The sequence below is a fragment of the Canis lupus genome, chromosome 17 (assembly GCF_003254725.2).
Source record: "Canis lupus dingo isolate Sandy chromosome 17, ASM325472v2, whole genome shotgun sequence".
Classification (NCBI taxonomy): domain Eukaryota; kingdom Metazoa; phylum Chordata; class Mammalia; order Carnivora; family Canidae; genus Canis; species Canis lupus.
In genome coordinates, this window is record NC_064259.1 from 29,359,915 (window position 1) to 29,386,861 (window position 26,947).

Below are 26,947 nucleotides of genomic sequence, written 5' to 3' on the forward strand. Positions count from 1 at the left end.
TATTTTTCATTAGTATAGGCCTCTCTTTACTATCCTCAGATATACTCAACTGCCTTTGCCTACTTTGGCAACTAGTGATGTTACCGAAGTGTGCCACATGCGCTCAATGGAATACTATTCAACAACGAATGAATTATAGATACACATCAACATGAATGAATCTCAGATGTATTATGCTAAATGAGAAAAGCTAGCATCAGAAGACTACATATTCCATATCATTCTGGAATTCATAGAACTTTCTGGAAAAGGCAAACGATAGGAACATAAAACAGAGTAGAGGGAAGAAAATTGAGGTTCAGGAGAATTAATGTTACATACGAAGAAACTGGCAGAAACGGGCTTTAGACCCAGCTCTAGCTCTCAGTACAAACCTATTCTATTTTTTTCTATGCTTCTACCTATCTGTAACACACACCTCCACATGCACACAGGCATCCCACATCCACAATTGAATTGTGGGCTATTTTTATTTTAGAGTTGTCTTAGGATAAAAGCTTCCTTTCTGTAGAAATTACTCTTTGGAATATACTCTTCCTGTATGTCATGGAGGAAACCAAATATGCTAGAAATAGCCTCTCCAGATCTCAAACAATTGATTCAATAACACTTTATATCACTTTGTATCAGACGAAGGGGTTGACTACAAAGGGTAATAGTAACAAGACTATATATGTGAAAACACTAAAAGGGTAAACTTTACTTATGTAAATTATACCTTCATAAAAAATAAATTAAGCCAAATCAAATAAGAATACATCTTAACCCTCTTTCAAAAAAGTGTATTCACATATTGAGATAATATCTGACTTCCTGGATAACGTTTTAAAGAAAAGTCTGAAGTTAAACGAAAAAAAAAATTCTTGTACATGTAAACTTGATTTTTCCCACATTTCCTTATCCAAGCTAAAACTCACAACACTGTCTCAATCAACTACCACATTTACTCTTACTTTATCAAGTTTAAAAAAATGACATCATACAAAAGTAAGGATTTTAAAGTGGTAAGAGTTAAACTGCTTGGTAATAAAAACATAGTTCACTGGTACTTCCAGTCAAATTGGAGTAACAGGGACCCAATTTACCCTCCTGCTTGAAACAACTATAAAATGAAATAGATGAAATCATGATTAAGACCCTGAAAGTCAGGCCACAAAGGACAATGATCCCTGAGAGAAAGGAAGCACACAGGTGAGCCGTGTGATTAATCCAGCTTGCTCCCTTGACAGTGTTTCTATATCACGGCATAGAGAGGCCCAGGAACAAAAACAAAAACAACATCTGAAGAAATAATGGCTAAAAAGTTATAAATTTCGCAAAAACTATAAACACACAGATCCATGACACTCAACAAATCCCAAGTACAAGAAACATGGGATGGGGGGAGCACCTGGGACTACACCAAAGCATATCATAATGAAACTGCTTAAAACCAATGACAAAATGGAAACTCTTAAAAGTGCCAGAGAAAAAGGTCACATTCTACATATAGAAGAACAGAGATACGTTTAATAGAAGATATCTCATCACAAACAATGCAAGCAAGGATGACTTATTCAGACACAGAAAAGCTGAAAAAACTCATTGGCAGCAGCCCATATTACAAGATATGCAAAAGTCCCTGAGGCAGACGGAATTGGATACCAGAAAATATGAATCCATACAAAGGAATGATGAGCACTGGAAATATATACTCTTTATATTATTTAAATCTCTTTAAATGAGAATTAACTGTTTAACAAAAATAATAATGTAGTGTGACTTATAATTGTAGCAAAATATGTGAAAACAACTGCCAAAGAGAGAAACCCATGGTTACAAGGCTCTAGAAGTGGTATGCTGTCACACTTAAAGACAGACTGCAGTAAATTTTTTAAAAACTATACCATAAACCCTAAAGCAACCACCAAAATAGCAAAGAGTTACAGCTAATAAGTCAGAAAGAGAATAGAACAACAAAAGAACTACATTATCACAAAAGAAATCTGTAAGAGAGGAAAAGGGATCAAAGAACAGAATGAACAAACAGAAAATAAACAGCAAAAGTGGTAGCTTTAAATCTAACCATATCAGTAGTCACACGAAATGTACATGGTTTAAACATCTCGATTAAAAGGCAGAATTTGTCACTTTGGATAAAAATATTCTATTTTTAATATGTACCTGGCTTCTAATATTAAATAAAGGAAGCTGAAATATGGAAGATAAACAGATTTTAACATAGCCTGGGGTAATATTCTCCTAAGGTAAAAATGTAAAGATTTGGATATAGAACAAAATTAGGGGGGAAAAGTGAGAAGGGAAACTAATTTTATTATAAAAAATGTCTCAGATCCTTTCACAAAGATGGAGCCTAAGGCAAAGAAGGATGCCCCTGCCCTTCCCAAAGCCAAAGCCTTTGAAAGCCATCCTGAAAGCTGAAAGGCATCCAGGGTCACGAAAAAAAGAAGATCCGCATGTCACCTACATTCCAACGACCCAAGACCCTGAGTCTCTGAAGGCAGCCCAAATATCCTTGAAAGAGAGGCCCCCAGGAGAAATAAGCTTGATCACTATGCCATCATCAAGTTCCCCAACTACCAAGTCAGCCATAAAGAAAATAGAAAACAACACATTTGTGTTCATTGTGGATGTCAAGGCCAACAAGCACCAGATCAAACTGGCTGTGAAGAAGCTTTAAGACATTGATGTGGCCAAGGTCAACACCTTGATCAGGTCTTATGGAGAGAAGAAAGCATATGTTCAACTGGCTCCTGACTATGATGCTTTGGATGCTGCCAACAAATTGGGATCATCTAAACTGAGTTCAGCTGGCTATAAATCTAAATATAAATTTTTTCACCATAAAGAAAAAAAAAGGTCTCAGAAAATGTCTGGATTGTCACTTTAAAAATAAATACTGTAAATGAATAAAAGAACAAAGACTAGAAGAATTCCTGCTTCTTTAAAGTTTACCTTGTTTGGATATACCAACCTCTCCCAGTCATTGTCCTCATTACTGTCACTCACAAATCTCTCAATAACCTGTCACTCACAATTCTCTCAGGACCAGGTTTACCATACTTCCTCTGCAACCAAATGTTTACCTCATCTTGAGCAAAGTTAATATTCATGTGGGTGCTCCAATTCAGCCTCCCCACAACCACCACCCTCTCTAGCTGTCATACCTCAGATCTTGTCATGATGAAGAACAGACAGAGGCAAATTCCCTCCCTGAGCACATCCTTCAGGCTCATACTCCCACCTCACTAGATCTGTCATTTAGCTGAGACCTTAGACCAGAGGCCAGCAAATTACAACCTGCAGGTCAAATGTGGCCTGCTGTACGCACTCATTTATGTGTTGTAGCTACCTTCATGTTAGGACGTCAGAGCTGAGTAGCTGCAACAGAGAACGTAGGTAAAAAAGCCCAAATATGACTATCCACCCCTTTAAAGGAGAAGTTTGCTGACCAGCTCCAGACCACAGCCTAGCCCCTCACTTTTGCTCATTAGCCTCCTTTTGTCTTCACTTCCCTCCCTCTTTAGTTTTAGTTCGGTCTATCACTTCAATTATTCTTTAGTCGATGTCTCAAATCTCTCATCCCTTTGGTCTCTCCATGAATTCAATGAATTCCATTATGAACTATTTTCATTCTATTTAATTTTTACCCAAACTGTCAAGTATTCAAACCAATGCTTCTATATAAACTCATGATCACACAGCTCACCTGGACTCTTAGCTTTTCTCAATCCTACTATTTGTTACAGTTTGCCCTCTTGCTCATTATTATTTAAACCTTCTCTACTTTTCTTAAACCTGTCATACGTTCTTAGCAGGTAATCCAGTCTTCCACATAAAGTTATCATATTAAATACCCATCATCAAAGTGAAACCCAAACCTACAAACCGATCACCTAATTTTTACATTCTTTCTTGGGAACAAAAAAGACATGCTCCTCTCACCACTCTCCAGCTAATTCAGAATCCAATCCCTGTGCTTCTTTAGATACCTTCCTATTTTGAATATCTCTTCTCTCTCCTTTTTATATGCTCCCCCTCTATGAAACACATCACACACACACACACACACATACAATTTCCTTGATCCCATGTGCCTTTTCAGCTATCTCTCTCCTTCACCTTCACAGTCTAAGCTTCCTGAAAGATAACTACACTTAGTCTTCATTTTCCACTTATCTCTTTGTTTCTACCCTTAACTTTCTCCTAAGACTGCCCACAATAATGACCCATGTGTCACTAAATCCTGAAGCTACTCTTCAGAATCTCTGGCCATTAATCATGGTGCTTTATAGTCCTAATCCCTCTCTTCTCCTGGTTTCTATCCCACCATTAAGATAATTCTTATCATTTCCTTTTCAGCTTTCCATTCTTCTACCAGTTTTTTAAGTGTTGCCATTCCTCAAGGCTCTAGTTCAGGTCCTCTTCTCACTCTGGATAAAGTCTGGAGTTGGGGTGGAGGGGCACCTCTTCCTCCTGTCCAATGACCCGAGTGCCTTTGGTACAACATGTTGATGTCTCTCAAATCTCCATATCAAATCCATACCCCTGGTTTGAGCTCCAGACCCAGAGAGTCTACCAGCCATCTTCACTTGATTGTATAACAAATAAATCTAAAAGTAAACCCATCATCATCCAAATCTACTTCCAATTGAGTTTTTAGAACTATAAGTGTGGGGGTCATCTTTGAGTGTCCCTTTTTTTCATCTCCTACATTGAAACCAGAACTCATTCCTGCAGATTTTACTAAGGATTTCCTGAACACCCACCCCTTCATGTCCAGTCAGTAGTCAGTATCCTATCAAGGCAGCCTTCCTCATTTAGTCAGGAGACTGCAACAGTCCTCTCACCGGTCCCCCACCACTGATCCAGCTACTCTCTGATCACCTGTTACTGCACTGCTGCCAGTAGGATCTAAGCAAATCTGATCACAAGAGTCCTCATTAACATCCTTCAAATATCTTCTCAAAATTAAGATAAAATGTAAACTCCTTAACATATTTTACAAGACCCTTGTAAGATACTTTACCATCTGCCCCCCAGCTAACTCTCCAACTGCATCTAGAAACACTCCTTCCCTCCCTTTCTCTACTAGCCAATTATTTCTCAAATGTGCCATATTCTTCCCTCTGCCTTTCTTCCACCTCCCACCTCTCATTCAGCAAATATTTAGTAAGTTCACATTCCCTGGCCAATTCTTACTTGTCCTTCAGATGTTAACTTTAAACACCATTTGACTACTTATGACTAGATCTGGTTCCCCTACTATTGCGTTCCATAACACCCATTATCTTCCCCATTATACATGTCATTTTACTGTAATCACTTTTTTCCTATCTTCCCTATAAAAATCCAATAGGGCATTGTTATCTTATTCACTTAATTTGATCCTGGGTTTGACAAGCATTACGTATTTAGTATTTGTAAATAAATAGTTTGAGGGACACCTGGGTGGCTCTGTTAGTTAAGCATCTGCCTTCGCAGGTTGTGATCCCAGCATCGGGCTCCCTGCTCAGTGGGGGGTCTGCTTCTCCCTCTCCTGCTGTGCACATGCTCTCTCACTCTTTCTCAAGTAAACAAACAAAATCTTTTAAAAAAGGTATTTGTAAATAAACAGTTTGAAAGATCAGTAGATGGAAACATACTAGGTATTAACTATATGTTATATATTAAGAAAATAAATCTGAAAGTTAGGAGTTATTTCCACTATTTTTCTCAGTTTCAGATAAGGAGCAGAGTAATCTCCAAAAGATTAAGAAATATCACGGGTAGGGGAATCCCTAGGTGGCTCAGCGGTTTAGCGCCAGCCTTCGGCCCAGGGCGTGATCCTGGAGTCCCAGGATCGAGTCCCACTTCAGGCTCCCTGCATGGAGCCTGCTTCTACCTCTGCCTGTGTCTCTGCCTCTCTCTCTGTGTGTGTCTCTCATAAATAAATAAATAAAATCTTAAAAAAAAAAAAAGAAAAGAAATATCACGGGTATCTAAAGTGTCGAGCAGAGTTAAACTTACATGTATAAGAGTCTAACTTTTTCTAGAACCATACTGTTTACTTATAAACATTTTCTATATGTTACAACTAGACCTTTATACTCCTAAAATGATATCTAAAAATTAGGAAACAAACTTTTTAATATAAAAGTACTGATTAAATCACTTCTGTGAATCAGAGAAGATACTTTCAGGACAGCCTTTAACAAATAGTCTGAAATTTAAAAATTTAAGTGCATCTCAAGTCAAAAGAAGAGACACCACAGTAAGACAGAACAATTTAAAAAACAAAGGAAAAAAAAACATGCTATTGATCAACTGGTACTGCTCTAAATCTCAAGGATTCAATATTCAGCTGTGGGATTGTGTTAATAACATTACCAAACTAAATTGGTAAAATTGGCAACACATTCAGAATTTATTTTGTAAGGTTTTTTTCCATACATTGTCAACACCAGAGCAGTGTAGTAAAATGGGACTAACATGACTATGGGCCAGCTGGCTGGCTCATTCAAAAGAACACATGACTCTTGATCTTGGGGTTATGAGCTCGAGCCCCACACTGGTATAGAGATTACACAAATAAATAAGTAAACTTTAAAAAAAAAAATACATATATATATATAAATGTTGGGAGTCAAAAGACCTGGACTCAGATCTATATTCCCATTACTTAATAGTTATATGACCTTGTGGAAGTTTCTCCACTTTTCTGAGTTCAAATTTCACATAGGTAAAATGAGTACAATACCATCCTTATGTATAACTATTTTAAGAATTAAGGTTAACACACATAAAGCCCCTAGTACAAGGCATGTATTTCAGGAAATGATATAAACAACGATTGATATCTCCAGATATTTGATCTAGAAATTTAATCTGAAATTATGTCAAAATACACTCATTTGAAACATGAATCACTTTTAAACAACTTTTCTTACTATCAGTTATACCTACTAATATGTCAATTGTATTTATATTCCTTCATATCTGATTGTTTACAAAGTGCTATTTTTGTAGAGATGAAGAAGTAGAAGAAGAAAAAAGAAGAAATAACACAAAAAGATAATAAATGTTTTAGCTGTTAAAAGATGGTCTGCCAGCAGAATCTTCTAGGGTAAGAAAGTCCAAAAACAATTTTGCACCTGCCAACTGAGGGATTACATTGAAGGAATTAGGAATTCCCTGTACTTGAGAAGAGATCTCTGAACTCTATCATTCCTTCTCTTTCTCTCAGGATTTCAAGGGCACGATGTACTTGTACGGCACATCTCAAAGTTCCCATTAATACTGGAGAAACCCAGCAAGACACAGTTATGTTAGTGTGTTACTGTGTTACCCCATGAATTCTGATCCTTCTAGTAAGTATAGAACATAAGGAGAAAATGGGGAGCTAAAAGAAAGGGGAAGAGGGAAAAGGAAGAAAGGTGATGGAAAATCATCTAAATGACACTAAATGATTAGTGTCAAAGTGGGTCAGAAAAAATAATAGCAAGTAATTAGAAATTAATTTGCAATATTATAAATATTGTTGCTACAAATACTGGATATCAACTTCTTTTTAATCACTTAAACTTCCTTTAAAATTAGCTTACCAGAATCATAGCTTGGAGGCTTCATATCTCCCTGATTCAATTCTGTCCCATATTTCAACTTGTGGTATTTGGCTCTAACAAAGAAATAAGAAAACACAAACCATCTTAAAATATATTTAAATGAACTTTAGGATATATAATAGGAGTAGTCATCAATACACAGTAGTCCTGGCTACCTTTCAAAATAGCCTTCCACAGAGTCAAAGTCATAAAGTGCTTGTCATTATTATTTTATTGTTGTTATACCATCATGTGTCATTATAACAAATAAAAGAATACTGGGAACCATAAATCTTTCTATAATTATATATAACATTCTAGTTTCTATAGTATTCAAATTTTATTGATGATTGCCAAAGTACAATTCTACTATCAAAAGTAATAGATAAGTTTGGATTATGAAACTAACTTGTAGAAGACTAACCTTTCTCAAAATGATGTATTTAAAAAGAAAAGTCATCTAATGGTATGTATATACAACGAAATATTATGCAACTATAACAAAAGGAGGAGATCTTGCTATTTATGAAAACATGGATGGACCCAGAGGGTAACATGCTAATAAGTGAAATAAGTCAGACTGAGAAAGACAAATACCAAACGGTTTCACTCACATGTGGAATCTAAAAAACAAAACAAATAAATAAAAAAACAGAATCAGATCTACAAATACAGAGAACAAACTGAGAATTACCAGAGGAAAGGAGGGAGGGGCAGGGCAAAGCAGGTTAAAGAGACTGGGAGATACAGGTTTGAGTTACAGAATGAATAAGTCACAGGATGAAAGGTACAGCATAGGGAATATAGTCAATCTTATTGTAATAGCATTGCATGGCGACACACAGTAACTACACTTGTGGTAAACACAGCATAACATAGAAATAGAGTCATTGTGCTGCACATCTGAAACTAATATAACATTATGTGTAAACTATACCCAAACTAAAGGTTTTAGGTCATCCATAATACTTTATGCCTTGTCAGGCAATTAAGATTTACCAAGTATGCGTCATAGCAAACAATTCAAAGGAGGGAGGGGGAACCAGCCCAAATCACCAATATTGAATAAGTTATTGAAGAAGGAATGAATAATTTTTTTTTAATAGTCAAGATATCCTTTGCCCTTTCAGGAAGAACTGTGAACAGAAATTCTTATCTATTTTCCTTTTAAAGGTAGTTGAATCTATTTTCCTTTTAAAGGTACTTCTGGCTAACCTGATTTCACCATTTCAAGATTTAACCATTTGAGACCAGAGAAATAATCCAGATAAGGTTAAAATTTTAAAGGTCAACCAAAAATGGCCATAACTTAGTAATGTACTTGTATATTTGACTTGTTTGCTTGCCCAAAATATTGAGGCCATTTACAATAAATATTATATGTAATAAGGTTAACAACAACAACAGTAATAGTAATTTGAAAAACCAAAGTAAAAAAGTACTAAGGAATACAGCCAAATTTCAAAGTTAATTTTTTTAAAAGATTGAGCACTTAACATAAAGAAGTTTTTATATTTCAAAAAGGTATAAAGGAAATGAAAATTATTTGCTTAAATGAGCAAAGTACTTGAATTCATACTATTCTGCAGTTACAACAGAAAAATCAAAGTCTATATGGAGGAGAATTTTAAGAAAACCTATGAAAATTATTGACAGCTGATGTTTAAGGTAGGTAGCAGATATAGGAGTATAGTCTTTATACATTTTGCGTATGCACAAAATGTTTTGCAATAAAATATACCCACTGGGATCCCTGGGTGGCTCAGCAGTTTGGCGCCTGCCTTTGGCCCAGGGTGTGATCCTGGAGTCCCGGGATCGAGTCCAACATCAGGTTCCCTGCGTGGAGCCTGCTTCTCCCTCTGCCTGTGTCTCTGCCTCTCTCTCTCTCTGTGTCCCTCATGAATGAATAAATAAAATCTTTAAAAAAAAATATATATATATATACCCATTAAAAATAAACTATAAAAATAAAAGAATATTTGTTTTATATATGTGTGTCATAGATATATTTCATATATATAGATTTTTGGAAGATTACATGATACATAAGACATTAGTTAATAAGATTTCCTTTGGGAAGGGAAATCAATGAACTGATACATAAGGGAGACCACAATGTGTTATTTGGTTAATTAACAACATGCATATATTTCTTATTTATTTTAACTTTTAGTAAATATTTTTGTTCCAAATTAAGTAGAACATCTTTTTCTCTATCCCCAATGCTTCTGTTAATCTTAATGTTAAGATTTCATTACCAGACTAAACATTTCCTAGTTATTTCAATGTATTTGTAATACTGTTGATTATTACAGAGTAAGATTTATAGCCACTTTATTTTGCTTAGTTACTAAAAACTAAACAAGGTTCTTAATGTAACTGTCAATCTTTAGATTTTTCACCTAAATACCTCCTATGTAACATACCTCCTAAAAGTCAAATAGCAATTCAAAGTAACTGGTCTGAGGAGGAGGGAATAAAAGTAGCAATAAAATATTATGGAGTTCATTTAAATATACATATATATAGAAAAACATTTCTATACAAAAAATACTGCACTATAGTGCATTCTAGTGGTCTTAGGAAAAACTGCAACAGAGTTTATATTAAAAAGAAACTAGAAAATAATCTTTACAATGTATGTAATAGAAATAACATTATGAACTAATATTTCATAAATATTAAACAAAGACAAAGGAAAGAACTATTGTGTTTACCACAGGTTATATTCTCTTGAAGCAGGGTCTCCCTACTGAACTGTTAAATTCACTGAAAAATAATTTATTCCCAGAACCCTTCTCAACTTAGTAACATTCCTTTTGAAGCCAATACACTAAATACCTTTCTCACTCATATTGTTTCCCATGGTTTTAACACTTTATCTCACTGTGTTATCTACCAATCTTCTTGTTCCCTTATCTTTTTGTCTAAATGTGACTATATAAAATAAATAGCAGATCTCATGCCAAACAACTCTATAATACACAGCTAGGCCCCCCTTACTGGCCTTTACTGGATAAAACAGCATAAAAATTGTATAATAATAAAAAAGTCCTATTATAGCTTTGTTTCAAAGTCTATTATTATATAAAATGTGCTAGGAATATAACATAGCACTCCAATTACACTGTAAATATTGATGCTAAAAATAATTTGATGAAATCAATGAACTGTTTCTCAATTCTTATGACATTTCAGTCACTGTATTGGCTACTAGGAATAACCTGCAGTTTATAGTCAATGAAGAGTGGAGGCAAGGAAATGCCTAAGAGAAATTAAAATAAATAAGACAGCACACTGTGATAAGAGTTATGAGTTCTATCAGATGTTGTGGGAAGAGCACCTGGGTGGCTCAGTGGTTGAGCATCTGCCTTTGGCTCAGGTCATGATCCTGGGGTCCTGAGATGAAGTAGATCAAGTCCTGCATCAGGCTTCCTGCAGGGAGCCTGCTTCTCCTTTCTGTTTATGTCTCCTCCTCTTTTTCTGTGTCTCTCATGAATAAATAAAATCTTGTTAAAAATGTAATAGGAATTCGGATAAGGGATTATCTAATCTATCAAAGGTGGTATCAAGGAGAACTAATCAAAATAAGGTAACATGAGATTTTAGCAAAACCTCAAAAAATCAGGTTTTCCAATCAGAAGAACAGATTGATAAAGAATATTTCTGTCAGAAGAAAAAGTGGGGAAAAAAATTTATCACAGGTCAAAAAAATGTGTGTGTACATACAGGACTAGATAGGGGCCTGGCTATAAGAGTTCTAGGAAGAACTTTGAAATAAGTGAGATATTTTTAAGCAGAGATATATCTGTATTTTAAAAAATGAATCCTATGAATTTAGAAGACAAATTCAAATATGGAAATATTAGAGGCAAGGAGGATATATGGGTTTTTACAGTAGTGTACATGAAAGACAGAAATCAGGAAAAATGGAATGTTTCAGACAGTATTTTATATAGTATTTAAGGTTCTTCAGTATAGAAGTTCCAGAGTACATCTTAGACTGCACACTGTATTCCTGAAAAATTAGATGTAAATTTGCTCCTTTTGCATATTCTATCATACTTTATGGAATGTCTTGATAAATTCACAGCTAGACGAGTAATCTTGCTGTAATGTTAAAGGTTCAGTTTCACTTGAATTTGGATCTTATTTAACTAGGACTACTAAGAAAATCACTAACATGGCAATTTACACCATGATCCTTAAACTTAGGTGTGTTGGGTTAAATGACAAGATGTCTAGAATCTGCTGTGCTAAAACAAATCCAGATGAAGCAAGGCTGACAGGAGCATTATCGCTGAGGCTTGGAGGCGTACACGGAAGATATATGCCTCTCTACACTGATGGTTCAAACTGTCCTCAATTAAAAAAAAATTGTTTTTCTTTAAAAATCTTGGCTTAAAGCATTAGAGAAATAATCTCAGAATCAAAAGAAATGAAATGTTCTAGAACTCTAAAATTTTTTAAAATTCCTAGCATTAAAGCATTAGAAAAATAATTTCAGAGTTAAAGAACTGAAATGTTTCAGAGCTCCAATCTACAAAGAAATTATTTTTTTATTCCTTAATTTACTATATTTAAATAGTGCTATATACATCAGGAAAAATCTCAAACCAATACATAAATTTCAGAAGATATAAAATCAGTGACTTTTTCCCAGAATTCCATTAGTTAAAAAAAAAAATCTTCCCTTGACCCAGTTATCTCTTCTGTTCTTCAAAGTCAAACTACTTGAAAAAATAAGCGACTCTATCAGTCTCCACTTTATCTGTCCTTCTCACCCCTCAATCCCCTGTGATCTGGTTTATGTTCCTGCTACCTCACTGAAGCTATTCTGGCAAGGATACCAGCAAGCTCCTACCTGACAAATCTAGATGACTATTTTCAGTTTACAACTTACTTGGAGTCTGTTTGGCATCTGCAGTTGTCAAACTCCCACCCTCTTTAGCGCTTCCAATATACTGCTCTGTCCTTCCTCTTCCAACCATTTCTTTGCTGGCTCTTCCTCCTTCTGCCGTTTCCTCAAACATTTCCATTTTCTGTGGCTCTGGCTGATTCTCCTCTTCCCATAATTGTTGTGCTTGTTTCAACTACTCCTATAACTTTATCCACAATATTCATGCTTCTCAAGTATACATCTCTAGTCCTGAGTCCTATTCCCATATCTGCTTTTCAACCCTTAATTCTTAATCTTTAATTCATTTGATAACTTACAAAACTTCTATTCAAGCCAGCAACCTGGGAATCATTCTTGAATTATCATTCCTCCTCATCTTCCATACCCAGCCATCTCTAATTTTTATGGATTCTATTTAAAATGTTTCATAGCTGATGCATTCTCATCCTAGACTCTTAGACTCTTCCAGCTTCTATTAACAGATCTTTCCAGTCCACCCCCATACTGAGGTCAGAGTGATCTTTCTAAAATCTATTTCACACTATTCCATGCTCCTTTCAATTGCACGACAACTAAATACAGTTCGTATTCCTAGACTAGATCCTAGACCAAGAAAAAAAGTACCACAAAAATAATTACTGGGACATTTGAGGGAAAAAAAATGCTATAAAGATAATCACTGGAACTATACAGGCTATGGCTATATTAGACAATAGAACTATTTCAACAGTAAACTTCCTTAATTTGATAAAGAGTTACATAAAGGAATCTTCTTGCTATTAGAAGATATATACTGAGGTATTCAGGGGCAAAGGGGTATAATGTCTACATTTAAGCAGCAAATGATTCAGGAAAAAAGCAATGTGCCTACAGAGTGAACATACCAGTAAATACAGAAAAATGTTGTCAACTCGTAAATCCGGGTAAAAGGCATGTAGTTCTTGCAACTTCTTATTAGCTTAAGAAATTTTAGAATAAGGGGGATCCCTGGGTGACTCAGCGGTTTAGCCCCTGCCATTGGCTCAGGGCGTGATGCTGGAGTCCCAGGATCAAGTACTGCATTAGGCACCCTGCATAGAGCCTGCTTCTCCCTCTGCCTGTGTCTCTGCCTCTCTCTCTCTTTCATGAATAAATAAATAAAATCTTAAAAAAAAAAGAAATTTTAGAATAAAAGGTTTTGGAAAACTTTCAACATTCCCTATTATATGGAAGATAAAAGTTTGAACTCTTTAGTTAAGTTCCCCATGATCTGGATCTTGCCTCGGTCTACTATTTTCACTTACTAAATCACAACTAACATCCTATCATCCAAAAAACAGTGACTGCAAATTTCTGGACACACCAAACTGTTCTGTTCCCTGTCAAACATATCCTATTTCCTGAACTTTGCCTACCTGGCAAACACCTTATTTTTTATGATGCTGTTCAAGTCTCACTTCCTCTCCAATTATATCTTCCCTTCTACTTCCACCTTCCAGATCCAAATAACCACTCTATTCTTTGTGACTCCACTGTACCCTGTACAGACATCTCCCATAGCACCTATCATACTGCATTGCACTGTACTTTTGTGGTTTCCAAGTCTGCTTCTTGCTCCTCTGAGCCCTTATGGACCAAGGATAGTGAGCTATGTTTTTATACTCAGCTCCAGCACAGTGCTTAAGTTGGATAGATACATCAGTGAATATGTTTAGTGAGAAGGGACATATTTATATACATACACACATGCGCATGAGCGCGCGCGTGCACACACACACACACACACATACACACGGCTAACATCCCTGGTTACTTTAGTATCTGCATATTTTAATTCTTCTGTATCACAAGATAGAATAATACACTGGTAAAGAGTACAGAATTCAGACCTGATGGATCTGAATCACAGCTCTATACAACTTTGCAACTCTACTCAAGTTACTTTGTTTTTAAGCCTCAGGGCAAGGTACATAGCAGTTAAGTTGCCATTATTGCTATTACTCTTTCTATTCAATGACACCTATAATTTGATTGCTTAAAATCTCAAATATTCCCAAATTGCATGCTTTTAAAAGTAGGCAAAAGTTTCCCCCATTTCTCCAATATAGCGGTCAACCAACCTCTCAAGGAATAAAAACAATTATCTATTTTTTACCAAGAGGTCAGCTAGTTTTCAATTTCTTGTGCCATTCAAACATCCTGCATAAAGGTGAAACAAGTTCTAATAAAATTTAATCGGCTTCTTAATATTCATAAGTATTATCTGTTAACTGCTATTTTATGGAAATTTTGCAAACAGTCCACAAATCAACCTCAAAGAAATGAGAAAAGCACATGATCAAAACAAGCAAAATAGAAAATTTCAATATTGCCTATCAAGTACTCAATTATCTGAAATGAAAACAAACTATTACCCAAAAACAAAAAATCCAAAGACCACCTGTTAAAAATTAACTTATAATTCATATGGAAATTTCCAAAACTCTCATCTATGACCTACTGTCCTTTACTTGTGACCTGCGCTTAGTAACCTATTTTAGACTCTAGCAATATAGAAAGATAAGACTCACTTAAGAAATATGAATAGCTAATAGCAAAGGAACAAAATACCAAAAAAGTCTAGAAAAAGATAAAAAGATTCTCAATACAGTCTGCATTTTTCCCCCAAAGAAAACACATCAAATTGAATAATATTAGATGACAAGGGAGTAAGCATTACAGAAATTTCCTTTACAACTCAAAAACAATTTCAATTCCTTAAAGAAATGGACAATGACAGCTCAGAAAGCCAATAAGTTTCTTCAGAAAGGACAAGGCAGAGGTAAAATGTTGCTAAATTTTTTTAAAAATCATATAAATCAGTTTATTGGCTATGATTATTAGACATTCACAGTAACATTAACATATTACAATCATTTGTAAATGTGTATTAGAGATACTATTTCCTGAACTCAAAAGTACTAAGTATTAAAATTTGTGTTAGTTTTAGGAATAAGAGAAATTACCCCAATATTTAAAGAGAACATCACCGTCCATTTCACTGAATTACCTTTCCTGTTTAAGAGCATACTCCAGCATTTTGATCCTCCTCACAAGATCCTTCTTCAAATTTTCTTGACCCTTCCTTTCCCCCTGAAGGAAAGCAATCTGGGCCTGAGTGGGAAAAAGAAAAGCAAAACTAAGATTAGACCAAATAAAAAAACTTTTTAACTCAGTTGAAGAAAGAAACTTTGGGAGACAGGACACTTAGATACAAATGTGTTTCCTTTTACATGTGTGTCACAAAGTATGTACAGATATAGAAAGGCACTAATTGCAAGGGGAAAAAATTAATTTTTTTAATATGCATTTACTTCAGACCAGGGATTTTACAACAGATAGACTGTATCCTCTAAGAGTCTGTTATCTAAAACAATCAATATAAATTTAGACACATGCAAAGTATACAGTATAGTCTGATCAAGTGTTTATGGCATTGAGGGGGCTTCTTAAAGAGTGAAGATGGGGAAAGGGAGAAAGTAAAATAGTGAGTTCTTGTAATACCATTGCAAAGTAACAGTTCTCAGAGCTTCACCACATATGTAAATCTAATGGATTTAAGACAGTCTTCAAAGAGTCTATTCTGGACTTGCCCTACCAACAATACACAGCTGCCTTTTCTCAATCCCCACCTTTAAGAGACTTAATATGCAGGGAAAAAGTGAAAGTTCAAAAAGGTAAATCAGAGACAAGAGCCCTTCATAGGTTCCTGGCTCCTTCAAAGAATAATTACAGATAAAAAAAAAAAAAATCCCTAATTTTAACATGTAAACAAAACCATAAAACTCTTGTCTTCAGAAAAACAGCTAGGAAAGAGCGGCTCTCCAGAATACCTAAAACACATTTATAATTGAAATAGTATTTTCCACTTAAGGAACTGAAACTATGTTGCAAACACTAACTTGTTAAATAACTCACATAACACCACTAAGAATAGGGCAGAAAGGATTTAAGGGCCCTCAAGGATAGCTATCAGTTTCACTATTCTCTTATGCTTTCCTCTTCCATTTCTATTACATTAACCTAGATAACAATGTTATTTATATTTCCATAGTGCTTTCCATTTAAGTAAGCAAGAATTTTTATTTAATGATGACCTTACCACATTCTTAAATTCTGAACTGTCCAACTTAGTTTAGTGAGTTACTAAACTTACTTCTACTCAGTTTGAGTAACACTCCATGCTTTCAGTACCATAATGAACATAAAATCCAATTTATTAAGCATCTTATAATTTTCAAGATGTACATGGTACTGTTATTGTTTGCATTTCATTAAGTTCTTAAAATGCAATTAAAAGGATTATTCTTTTCTTACTGAATTAAAAATAGTCCAAAACAATTGTATTCACAGAGGAAAAGGCATCAAATATCTATACTACCCAAACTTAATGATCATAAAACCTTGTGAAATGATGTACCCTGCAAAATCATTATTTTATGTAAGCAATGTAATAATACATTGTTTTTTTTTGTTTTTTTTATTTTTTTATTTATTTATGGTAGTCACAGAGAGAGAGAGAGAGAGAGAGAGAGAGAGAGAGAGGCAGAGACATAGGCAGAGGGAGAAGCAGGCTCCATGCACCGGGAGCCCGACGTGGGATTCGATCCCGGATCTCCAGGATCGCGCCCTGGGCCAAAGGCAGGCTCTAAACCGCTGCGCCACCCAGGGATCCCATAATACATTGTTTTTAAAGCTGACAAAAATGAGGGGTACTTGGGTGGCTCAGTCAGTTAAGCATCCAACTCTTGATCTCAGCTCAGGATCATGAGATCAAGCATTGAGTCGGGCTCTGTGCTGTGAATGGAACCGTCTTAAGATTCTCTCTCCCTCTCCCTCTATTCATCTCCACCTACTCCCCCACCTTGCACCATGCACCCACTAAAAAAAGAAATAAAGGCTTGCAAAAATGAAAGTCTTGTCAAAAGGATTTGATGGCTCAACTTGTTTGACCAATTCTATGCTCTCCCATAGAATTCTATATAGTCTTCAAAATGGCTTTAATAAAAACAATGATCTAATCTGCATAATTATATAATCAAAATAATAATAAAATTAACGACCAATTTCTTCCTCTCTATTATCCTTTGGCTAGTTTTGTATTTCCGCCACCATCATGGTTCCTGTAGGATTCTGAAACTTTAGCCCATTAATACTACAAAGTCTTTACTGTACTCATTCCTGAACCTACCAGATACTCCTTGGGTTCTCAGCACACTTGCTTCCCCATCCTATCAATTCACACATTGTATTAAATATTTAATAAAAATAAAAGACCCACAAGAGAAAGATTACAAAGAAGATGGAGTTACCTAGAAAGACAAACAAAAAAGAGTAATGGAAGTATTGGTGATACTTCTTGGTGATCACAGAACACCTCTGTGGTATTTCCACAAAAGATGCATAACCTGAAATCAATCATAAGGAAATATCAGGCAATTTCAAGTTGAGGGACATTTTACATTAATTTTCTTGTAATGTTCAAAACTGTCAGGTCATAAAAGTCAAGAAAAGACTTTTAGACTAAAGGAGACTAAAAAGAAATGAAAACTGGGGTAGCCCAGGTGGCTCAGCGGTTTAGCGCCACCAGGGTGTGATTCTGGAGTCCCGGAATCGAGTCCCGTGTCGGGCTCCCTGCATGGAGCCTGCTTCTCCCTCTGCCTGTGTCTGTGCCTCTCTCTCTTTCTGTCTGTCTCTCTCATGAATAAATAAAATCTTTAAAAATATATAAATAAGTAAAAAATGACATGAAAACCAAATTCTGAACTGAATTTGGCAATAAAAGGACATTAGGACAAGTGATGAAACATGAATGGGGTCTGAGGGTTAGATGACAGCAATATATCAGTGTTAATTTCCTGACTTTGATGGTTATATGTGGTTACATAAGAAAGTATTTGTTTATAGGAAATAAACACTTAAGTATCTGGTGGAAGGCAACAGTCTATCAGGTTGGCTGGCTCAGGTTGGCTGGCAAATTGCCCTCAAATAGTTCAAGAAGAAAAAATTCTGGGATCCCTGGGTGGCGCAGTGGTTTAGTGCCTGCCTTTGGCCCAGGGCGCGATCCTGGAGACCCGGGATCGAATCCCACATCGGGCTCCCGGTGCATGGAGCCTGCTTCTCCCTCTGCCTGTGTCTCTGCCTCTCTCTCTCTCTCTCTCTCTGTGGGACTATCATAAATAAATAAAAATTAAAAAGAAAAAAAAAGAAGAAAAAATTCTGTGTATTACCCTTGCCAACTGTTCTATTCATATAAGATCTAAATTTTAAATTTTGAAACAAACACTATGCCATCTTCCTTAATACGATAAAATACAAAAAAAAAATTCAATTCAAAGTCAGCATCATGTATAATGGAAAAACCCAAGAAGTACTGACAATCAGGAACAAAATAAAGATATCCATTTTTCACCACAAATATTTAATTAACCATGTTCTGGAGGTACTAGCCAATATCTTTAGTCAAGAAAGAAAAGTTTATGAACAGAAAAGAGGAAATAAAATTATCATTATTTGCAAACAATTTGAGTGGATACCAGGAATATCCAAGGAAACTGACTACAAAGTCTTACCAAAAAATAGAGGAATTTTAGTAAAGTGTCCACATATAAAAACAATAAATTAAAACCCATGAGCTATAAAAACAGCAGACACAGAAAACAATCCCATTTATAATAACAAAAATAAGCTGATTAGAATAAAATTTCCAAGGGAAAAGAAAGCTACGCAAAGAATACAGCACACGACAATTCTGAAGTACACATGGAAAAAATAAGTAAGCAAAATAAATATTTAAAATCCCTAAAAAAATAAATAAATAAAATAAAAATAAAATAAAATCCTTAAGATACTTTAAAAGATATTATGATTCTACAGTCATTTAAACACTAGTACTGATTCATGAACAGAGAACTATGGTATGGACAATCCAAACACAAACCCAAATATATATAGGAATTTAGTATACTCTAAAGGGAACATTGCAGAGCACTGGGGTAAATGTAGGTTTTTCAATAAATATTGATGGGCAGCTATCTAGAAAACATTTCTCACATCAAAACAAATAACAAAAAATTTTCAAAGAATCCCAAAGCATTTGAAGAAAAGGTAGGGTTTGTTTTAATAACCCCAAGGTTAGGAATGCCTTTCTAAGAATAAGACAAAACCCAAAGCCATAAAAAATTAATACATTTTATCTCAAAAAAATATTTACATTTATATGGCAATTAAAAGTTGCCGAAAAACTATTATGAGAAATAAGACAATTCTTTTTTGACAAATGTCAAAACAAAATAGGAAATGCAGTCATCACAAATCACAAGAGTTTGCTTTTCTTATTCAATTAAAGAGCACTTACAACCAGTAAGATAAAAATCCAGGACTCAATAAAAACACATTCGAAGGACATGTTGATACAAAGGAAATACATAAAGTGCAAACATATTAAAAAGATGTTTAATGTCACATATAAGAGAAATACCAATAAAAACTATAATCAGATTTCCCCTTTTCCAGTAGACTAAGTTCAATAATGTAATAAAACAATATGTTGAGGAAAAGGGAATTTGAAAGTTGGCAGTATTGATGTAAATTATTTTCACTACAGTGGACAATTTGGCAACATCCATCGACTCTGTAAATGCACATACTCTTTACTCAGCAATTCTTTTTTTTTTTTTTTAAGATTTCTTTTATTCATGAGACACACACAGAGAGGCAGAGATATAGGCAGAGGGAGAAGCAGGCTCCCTGTGGGGAGCCCGGTGTGGAACTCAGTCCCAGGACCCCAGGATCAAGACCTGAGCCAAAGGCAGACGCTCAACTACTGAGCCACCCAGACGTCCCTTTACTCAGCAATTCTAATTCTAGATCATTATCCTTCAAATATTTTGGCACACATGTGAAATGATGTACTGAAAGAATACACACAAAAATGTATGTATAATTCAAATGTTCATTCAGAGGGGACTGGTTAAATAAATTAGGAATACAACTAGTGGAAAATCAGGTCCTTAACTAATATCTATTAAAAAGGAGGAAGAAACAGTCAATATCTTAAACTTTTTCCCTCTGGAAAACCTCTACTCAGAAAGTTAGAAACAAAAGATCTTAAAACACATGTTCTTACAGACTAATTTCTTCTGTAAAAACCACCTGAGTTTAAAGCATAGTAACTGGTATAAATCTCATTACCCTTTCAAAATAAAAAGTAAATCCCAGATAAAGATTTTGCTAATATGGCAGGATACTGTTGTTTGAATTGGATTATTTAACAGAAAAGGCAGAAGGAAGAGGGGAGACATAAGAAGAGACTGAAAGAAAGAATGGAAGAGAAGGGAGGAGAGGAGAGGGTAGAAAAGAACGAAAGAACAAAAGAAAGAGGGAGGGAGGGAAAAGAGGAGATAAAGAAAATAAAGTGGAATACATCTGTATACAAAGGAATGCTATGTTTTGATACAAAACAATGTATCTAGATATATTGATACAGAATGATTCCCAAGATAGATTAAATGAAAGACATAGAAAAATGTATATAGTCTGCAAACATTTGGTTTAAAAAAAAAAGATACGTATACTATTATGCTTCCATGTAGAAGTAATAATTCTGGAATGATTCACAAACATATAGTCATTCTGAACGTCTCCAAAGAAAGTAACCAGGTGGCTGGAAGAAAGAGGATAGGAGTTAAAACTACCTTTAAATATACTGTCCCTCCTTATACCCTCTGAATGCTGTACCACAAGCATGTTAGTATGTATAGAAGTCTCTTAATTGAAATATGTAAAGACTATTACAGCCAAACAAATACCTTCCCTAGTTCTGGCTCCACAAGTCACCAGTTTGTAGACTTTGCCTTAGATGTTTTAATACAAATACATTATTTTTACAAAGGAGAGAAAAGAAGCACCAAGAGATTGAGTAGTTTATATCCCTAAAAAGCAAAATAGTCTCACAAGTGAACCAAGATGACAGTCTAAGACCATGAATGAATCACCACTGGGAAAACTCAAGACATACACGCAATTAGTGGGAGTATCAGCAACAAGGACGTGATAGAAAAATGCATGGTCCAAAGGGCCCCTTAAAAGTTCTCCCTGCACATCACTACAACTACAATCTCTGAAGTAAGAGAGACAGATCTGTAAGTTAGAGAGCAAATATATTCCTAACCTCCAATACCGTCCTATAATATGGAATAGTGATAAATTCAGTTATCTATTTTTTTATTTTATAGGTATACTTCTCTATAAACTATTAAGCTACAATTTGCCTACTTTTTAAAACTTTTGCTTCTGCCTGCACTAATGTCACCTCAACATTCTCACAAAGTGAACTCATCTGAACTTTCCAGAGGTCCTGGAACAAAAGATTAAGACATGAGATTGAAATTATAAGAAAAAAATTAGAAAAATGGAGTAAATTCGTAGGTAAGGCATGAAAACAGCTTTCAAATATTATAAATAAAATCATATATATATATTTTTTTTAATTTTAAGTCATCATACATCCATTTATCTGTTCAAGGAAACCTAATGGTAATGGTACATATATTTGAAAATTTTGGAATTATCCTCAAGGAAAATGAATGTTAGGATTTTCACAATGCCTCGTAAGATTTTTATATTATATGCTTAAAACTAGGCCTTCATTTCCTAACATTAGAAATACAAAAATAAAAAACTGGATATTTTATTATTTAAGTCTACATGATAAACATGAATTTTTGTATTATTTTCAACTCCAATTTGTCAAAAGGATATCTATCTGTTATATAGACCTGTTATATCTGCATACAAGAGGATCTAATAAACAATATTAAAAGTACCATTTAATCTACTGAAACCATTTAAACTATCTTATACTCTAAAATGATAAAGGGCTCAAATTCAAAATTGAAATCACTGAGTATATTCAAAAAAATACATAAAATATTAGTTTGGTTTGGACACTCTTCAGTTGTTTCCTGGTCATTTGCTATGGGAGGGAAAGAATATTCATTTTTACAAAAATGTAAAGTAAGAGAAAACTTGACCAATTTAAGTTTCTCACTTTTATTTGAGCACAAACTCACAAATAATGAGAAATACTTGAAAAGTAAAAGTGAATAATATAGGTTACTTATGCTAAGAAATAGCATACAATGAAGTTTCAATAATTTGCTTTGTATCTTCATACGTTTATAAGCCATACCTGTTCACTCTGAAAAGCCTTGGATCACATTATTCTCTTAAATTCAGGCTACCAGTTGGTTTTCACTGACATACAACTGTTGCCCCTAGGTAGCCCTCTCTCCTAAATACAGTGTGACCACTTGGAGACAAACTTTACCAAGGGAATCACCTAGAGGACTGGCTAAAGCACAGACTACTGAAACCGAGCTCCAGTCTCAGTCTGGAGTGGGGCCTGAGAATTTGCATTTCTAGCAAGTACCCAGGTGATGCTAATGCTACTATTCTGGGACAACACTTGGAGAACCACTGACCTACACCATCTGTGACATAGTTAGAAGGCCAAAAATAAAGCAAATAGGCCGTTAAAGAACAAGGAACAGAGCTGTCCCAAAACCCTAGCTCTCTACTCTACAGAAGTACAAAGTCTTATATATGCCCTCAAGCTGACAGACAAGGACACATTAGCTTTTTTGATTCTCTTCCAAATTTCTCGTTTATGACTACATTTTTAGCAATCTTCTGATAAAAAAATAAAATTGACCATTCTTCATTCAGTTTAATCACATCTTTAGGGGGATCCCTGGGTGGCGCAGCAGTTTGGCGCCTGCCTTTGGCCGAGGGCGCGATCCTGGAGACCCGGGATCGAATCCCACATCGGGCTCCCGGTGCATGGAGCCTGCTTCTCCCTCTGCCTATGTCTCTGCCTCTTTCTCTCTCTCTCTATCATAAATAAATAAAAAAGTTTTAAAAATTAAAAAAAAATCACATCTTTAGGGAATACCTACTACCCACCACAGTTCAAATTACTGTAAAGAATATAGGAAAGACAAATAAAACCAAGTTCCTACTCACAATGCACTTTCAATCTAAGAGGGTACAAGACCAGAACAGGTTATGTATAGAAAAAAGCTAAGACCAGACAATGGAGTCTCCTAATAAATGAGGATTTGAGTCATAAATTTATTGAAATATTCATATTTATTCATTTAACAATATTAACTGAACACCTACCTTGCACCAGGCACAATTATTGACACTTAGGCCTATGGTAATGACAAAATAAAACGGAGCTCCATGTCCAGTGGATGAAACATGTATGCTGAATAAAACATATGTAGACCAGTAGAATATGCTGTATAGAACCAGAAACGCAGTTATAGGCAAAAGCAGTGAACATAAACTCAAAATAGGGGTGCCTGATGGTTCAGTGAATTAAGTGATTCATGACTCTTTGATTCAGGTCATGATCTCAGGGAGGTGAGACTAAGTGCTCAGGGAGGAGTCGGCTTGAGATTCTCTCTCTCCCTCTGCCCCTCCCCTCCTTCACTCTCCCTAAAAAATAAATGTCATCTCAGAAACTGTATCTTAATCTAGTATTAATTTTAGAGCTATCTTTATTTATCTTTTAACAAATGAATGAGTTTCCTGAAATCTTCCTCATTAAAGTTCTGTACCATTATTTTTATTTATTTATCTAGCATTCCTTTCCAAAAAAGATTAGTTTGTTTTTTTTTTTTTTTTAGATGACATATTATGTCTGAAATGCCACAAGAGATATAGTGGCTTATTCTATCACAGCAATCCCTCCATCCCTAAATGTATGATTAAAAATATAGATTGTCCTACATAAGAAATTCTCCACTGCCCAAATTCACACTTGAAACACTAAATTACACACATATTATCAACTGATGGCAAAATATAAATAACCATACATCAGCAGGTTTCTTGAGTCCTCACACAGGTTCCCTCTTGCCCCCAACCAATCAAGTCCCACAGCATATCCTCCTTTCTCCCAAATCTTTGTAAATGTTTCTAATGTTTGCACAAGAAGTGAAAAGTCCAGTTTTAAAATATACATATATACATGCAATATACATATATACATGCAAAAGTATTAGATCAACATATTGTACACTATACACTTGCACAATGTTGTATGTCAAATACATCTCAATAAAGCTGGAAAAATATGTACATATTCATATACACATATAGAATGGAGAGAATACGGTATCAATCAAGGGAAGAATCTGCGGATGAGCAATATAATAAAATTGACATTCACAGATTTAAAATTCACAGTTATCACTGTTTGAGAGCCACTGAGAAGACATTCCGTTAAGACAATGAGAGGCTAGAGATCAAATCCAGATTAAATGTGTGAGCCTAGCCTAAATAAGCACTCATATCTCAAAGTTCATAAGCAGTAACTCTAAAATAATTTTTTTGAACTGAATTTCTTTATAAAAAATGCCCCCCCAACCCCAAAGAAAGCCAAATGGCTAGCAGTGGTATTGGAAATGAAGAAAATATACGGACTAAGAAAGTGATAGCTCTTAGAAAAAGAAGGAAATGTCAATTTTGGTAACAGCTTATAACTATGAACGTGAACAAGTCCACCAAATGTTCTACACACACACACACACACACACACACACACACACAAATTACTGACTCAGCAAATGCTCCAACCTGAGCAAAATCTATTCATCAAAAGAAATAAAACTTTCATTAACATTGAGAAGAATATTAACTTAATAGGAATGTATATACAACAGGACTCTCAAAGGAAATATAATTCAGTGGAAGCAAAGATCCCACACAAAGACCTCTCAATTTTAAAATTTGAGAATTCACAAAGGTCTCAAAGTAACCCTTGCAAATCTCAAGTTTTCTACAGTGTATGATTTTCTTTATAGTTAGAATACTGAATACTGCAGAGGAGTTCTAAACATGTTTTAGATCAATCAAATTACCTTTGATAGATATACAATCTCTACAGAAATATTCAATATATCTATAGAGATATACAATCTCTAAAGAAACAGTCTTCAAGGGGCAACACTCTTCATATTTAAAGCATTTATTCAATGTGTCCGAATCATGATCCTATAAATCTAAAGTGTTATGTAACTAAAGCCCAAATTCTTCCCAATGGAATCTAAGGCTATCTATAATCTGTTCCCAACTCACCTGTCTAGCTTTGCCTTCCACATTCCCTTCTCACACATCCTGTGCTCCAATCAAAGCAGACAATCTTTTAGTCTTCAAATATGGCCTAAAATCTGCCAAGCCCATGTCTCTTGGCTTATGCTCTTCTCTTTGTCCCCACTAGCTCCCTATGGCCCTTCTGAAATTTTAAATTCTATCAATGCCAAGTCTTAGCTTATTTAGCTTAAAGTAATCCCTCCCTTCTCTGAGGTACTCTGAAGAGTACTTATTATTTTCTATTAAAGAAAAACACCTCTATGTGGTAAATACTGTTTTACTACTTTATGGCACTTAAACTAATGTTCAGTCAGGAGGCAAGAAAATAAGCACTTTGGAATACCAAGGATTCTGCTAAACACAGTTTAAGTATGCAACTAATCTAATTTTCTGTTATTACTTTTTTTATATTACTGTTTTTATACCATCATTTTCATTGAGTTTATTACAGAAGTAAAAATAATAACTGAGTAAAAAAAAAATCAATTCAAGTAAATTTACCCTTACTTATTTAACCATTGTAGATTTTGTGGACTGGCTACTCAAAATACACATTCCAAACCCCCCCCCCTTTTTTTTTTTAAGATTTTTATTTATTTATTCAGAGAGAGAGACAGAGGCAGAGACACAGGCAGAGGGAGAAAGAAGCAGGCTCCATGCAGGGAGCCTGATGTGGGACTCTATCTGGGGTCTCCAGGATCACACCCTGGGCTGCAGGCAACACTAAACCGCTGCGCCACCGGAGCTGCCCTCCAAACCCCTTTCTATCTTGTAACTTCCCACTATAGAATCTGGAAAGTAAAATTCATGCTTTTTGGTTTCTGTTGGCCAGACATGGCTATGTAACCAATGAGAGATATATATGGATACCTGCTGGGGATGGGGAGAAGCTACTTATGGGAAAGTTTACCATTCACTAAAAAAGTAGACACACTCCAAAATACATTCAGACATCTTTCTGCTGCTTTTCACTGGGGTCTTGATGTCTGTAACTATAGCAATCCTGTAATCATAATTAACAAGAAAGAAGACAAGAAGCCAACATGCTGGGGGTGAAGGATGACAGACGGAGAAGAATAACAGAAAAGGCCTAGTTACTTCATGTCATCACTGAATAACTACACCAGCTTATGTCAGAGAAAAAGACTACCCACCACCAGACCTGTGGGAAAAATAGAACCTTTGTCACATCAGTGCTATAATAAGGTTTACTTGCAGCCAAAAGCTTTCCTTATATTCATTTCACTATAGTTGGGCATTCAGACTAATTTTTTACTAGTAC

General features: G+C 35.1%; 1 protein-coding gene across 3 annotated transcripts in view; it reads right to left on the minus strand.

Annotated features, from left to right (window-relative positions):
• STRN (striatin) overlaps window positions 1–26,947 on the minus strand; it is a 105,787-nt gene that overhangs the window by 58,011 nt on the left and 20,829 nt on the right. For all 3 annotated transcript variants that reach the window (XM_025454186.3, XM_025454184.3, XM_025454185.3), the window contains exons 2-3: window positions 15,512–15,615; window positions 7,584–7,657 (exon numbers count right to left, since the gene is read on the minus strand). In XM_025454186.3, coding sequence (XP_025309971.1) covers window positions 7,584–7,657; window positions 15,512–15,540 — 103 coding nt within the window. In that variant the 5' untranslated portion in view covers window positions 15,541–15,615. The remainder of the gene's footprint in view (window positions 1–7,583; window positions 7,658–15,511; window positions 15,616–26,947) is intronic.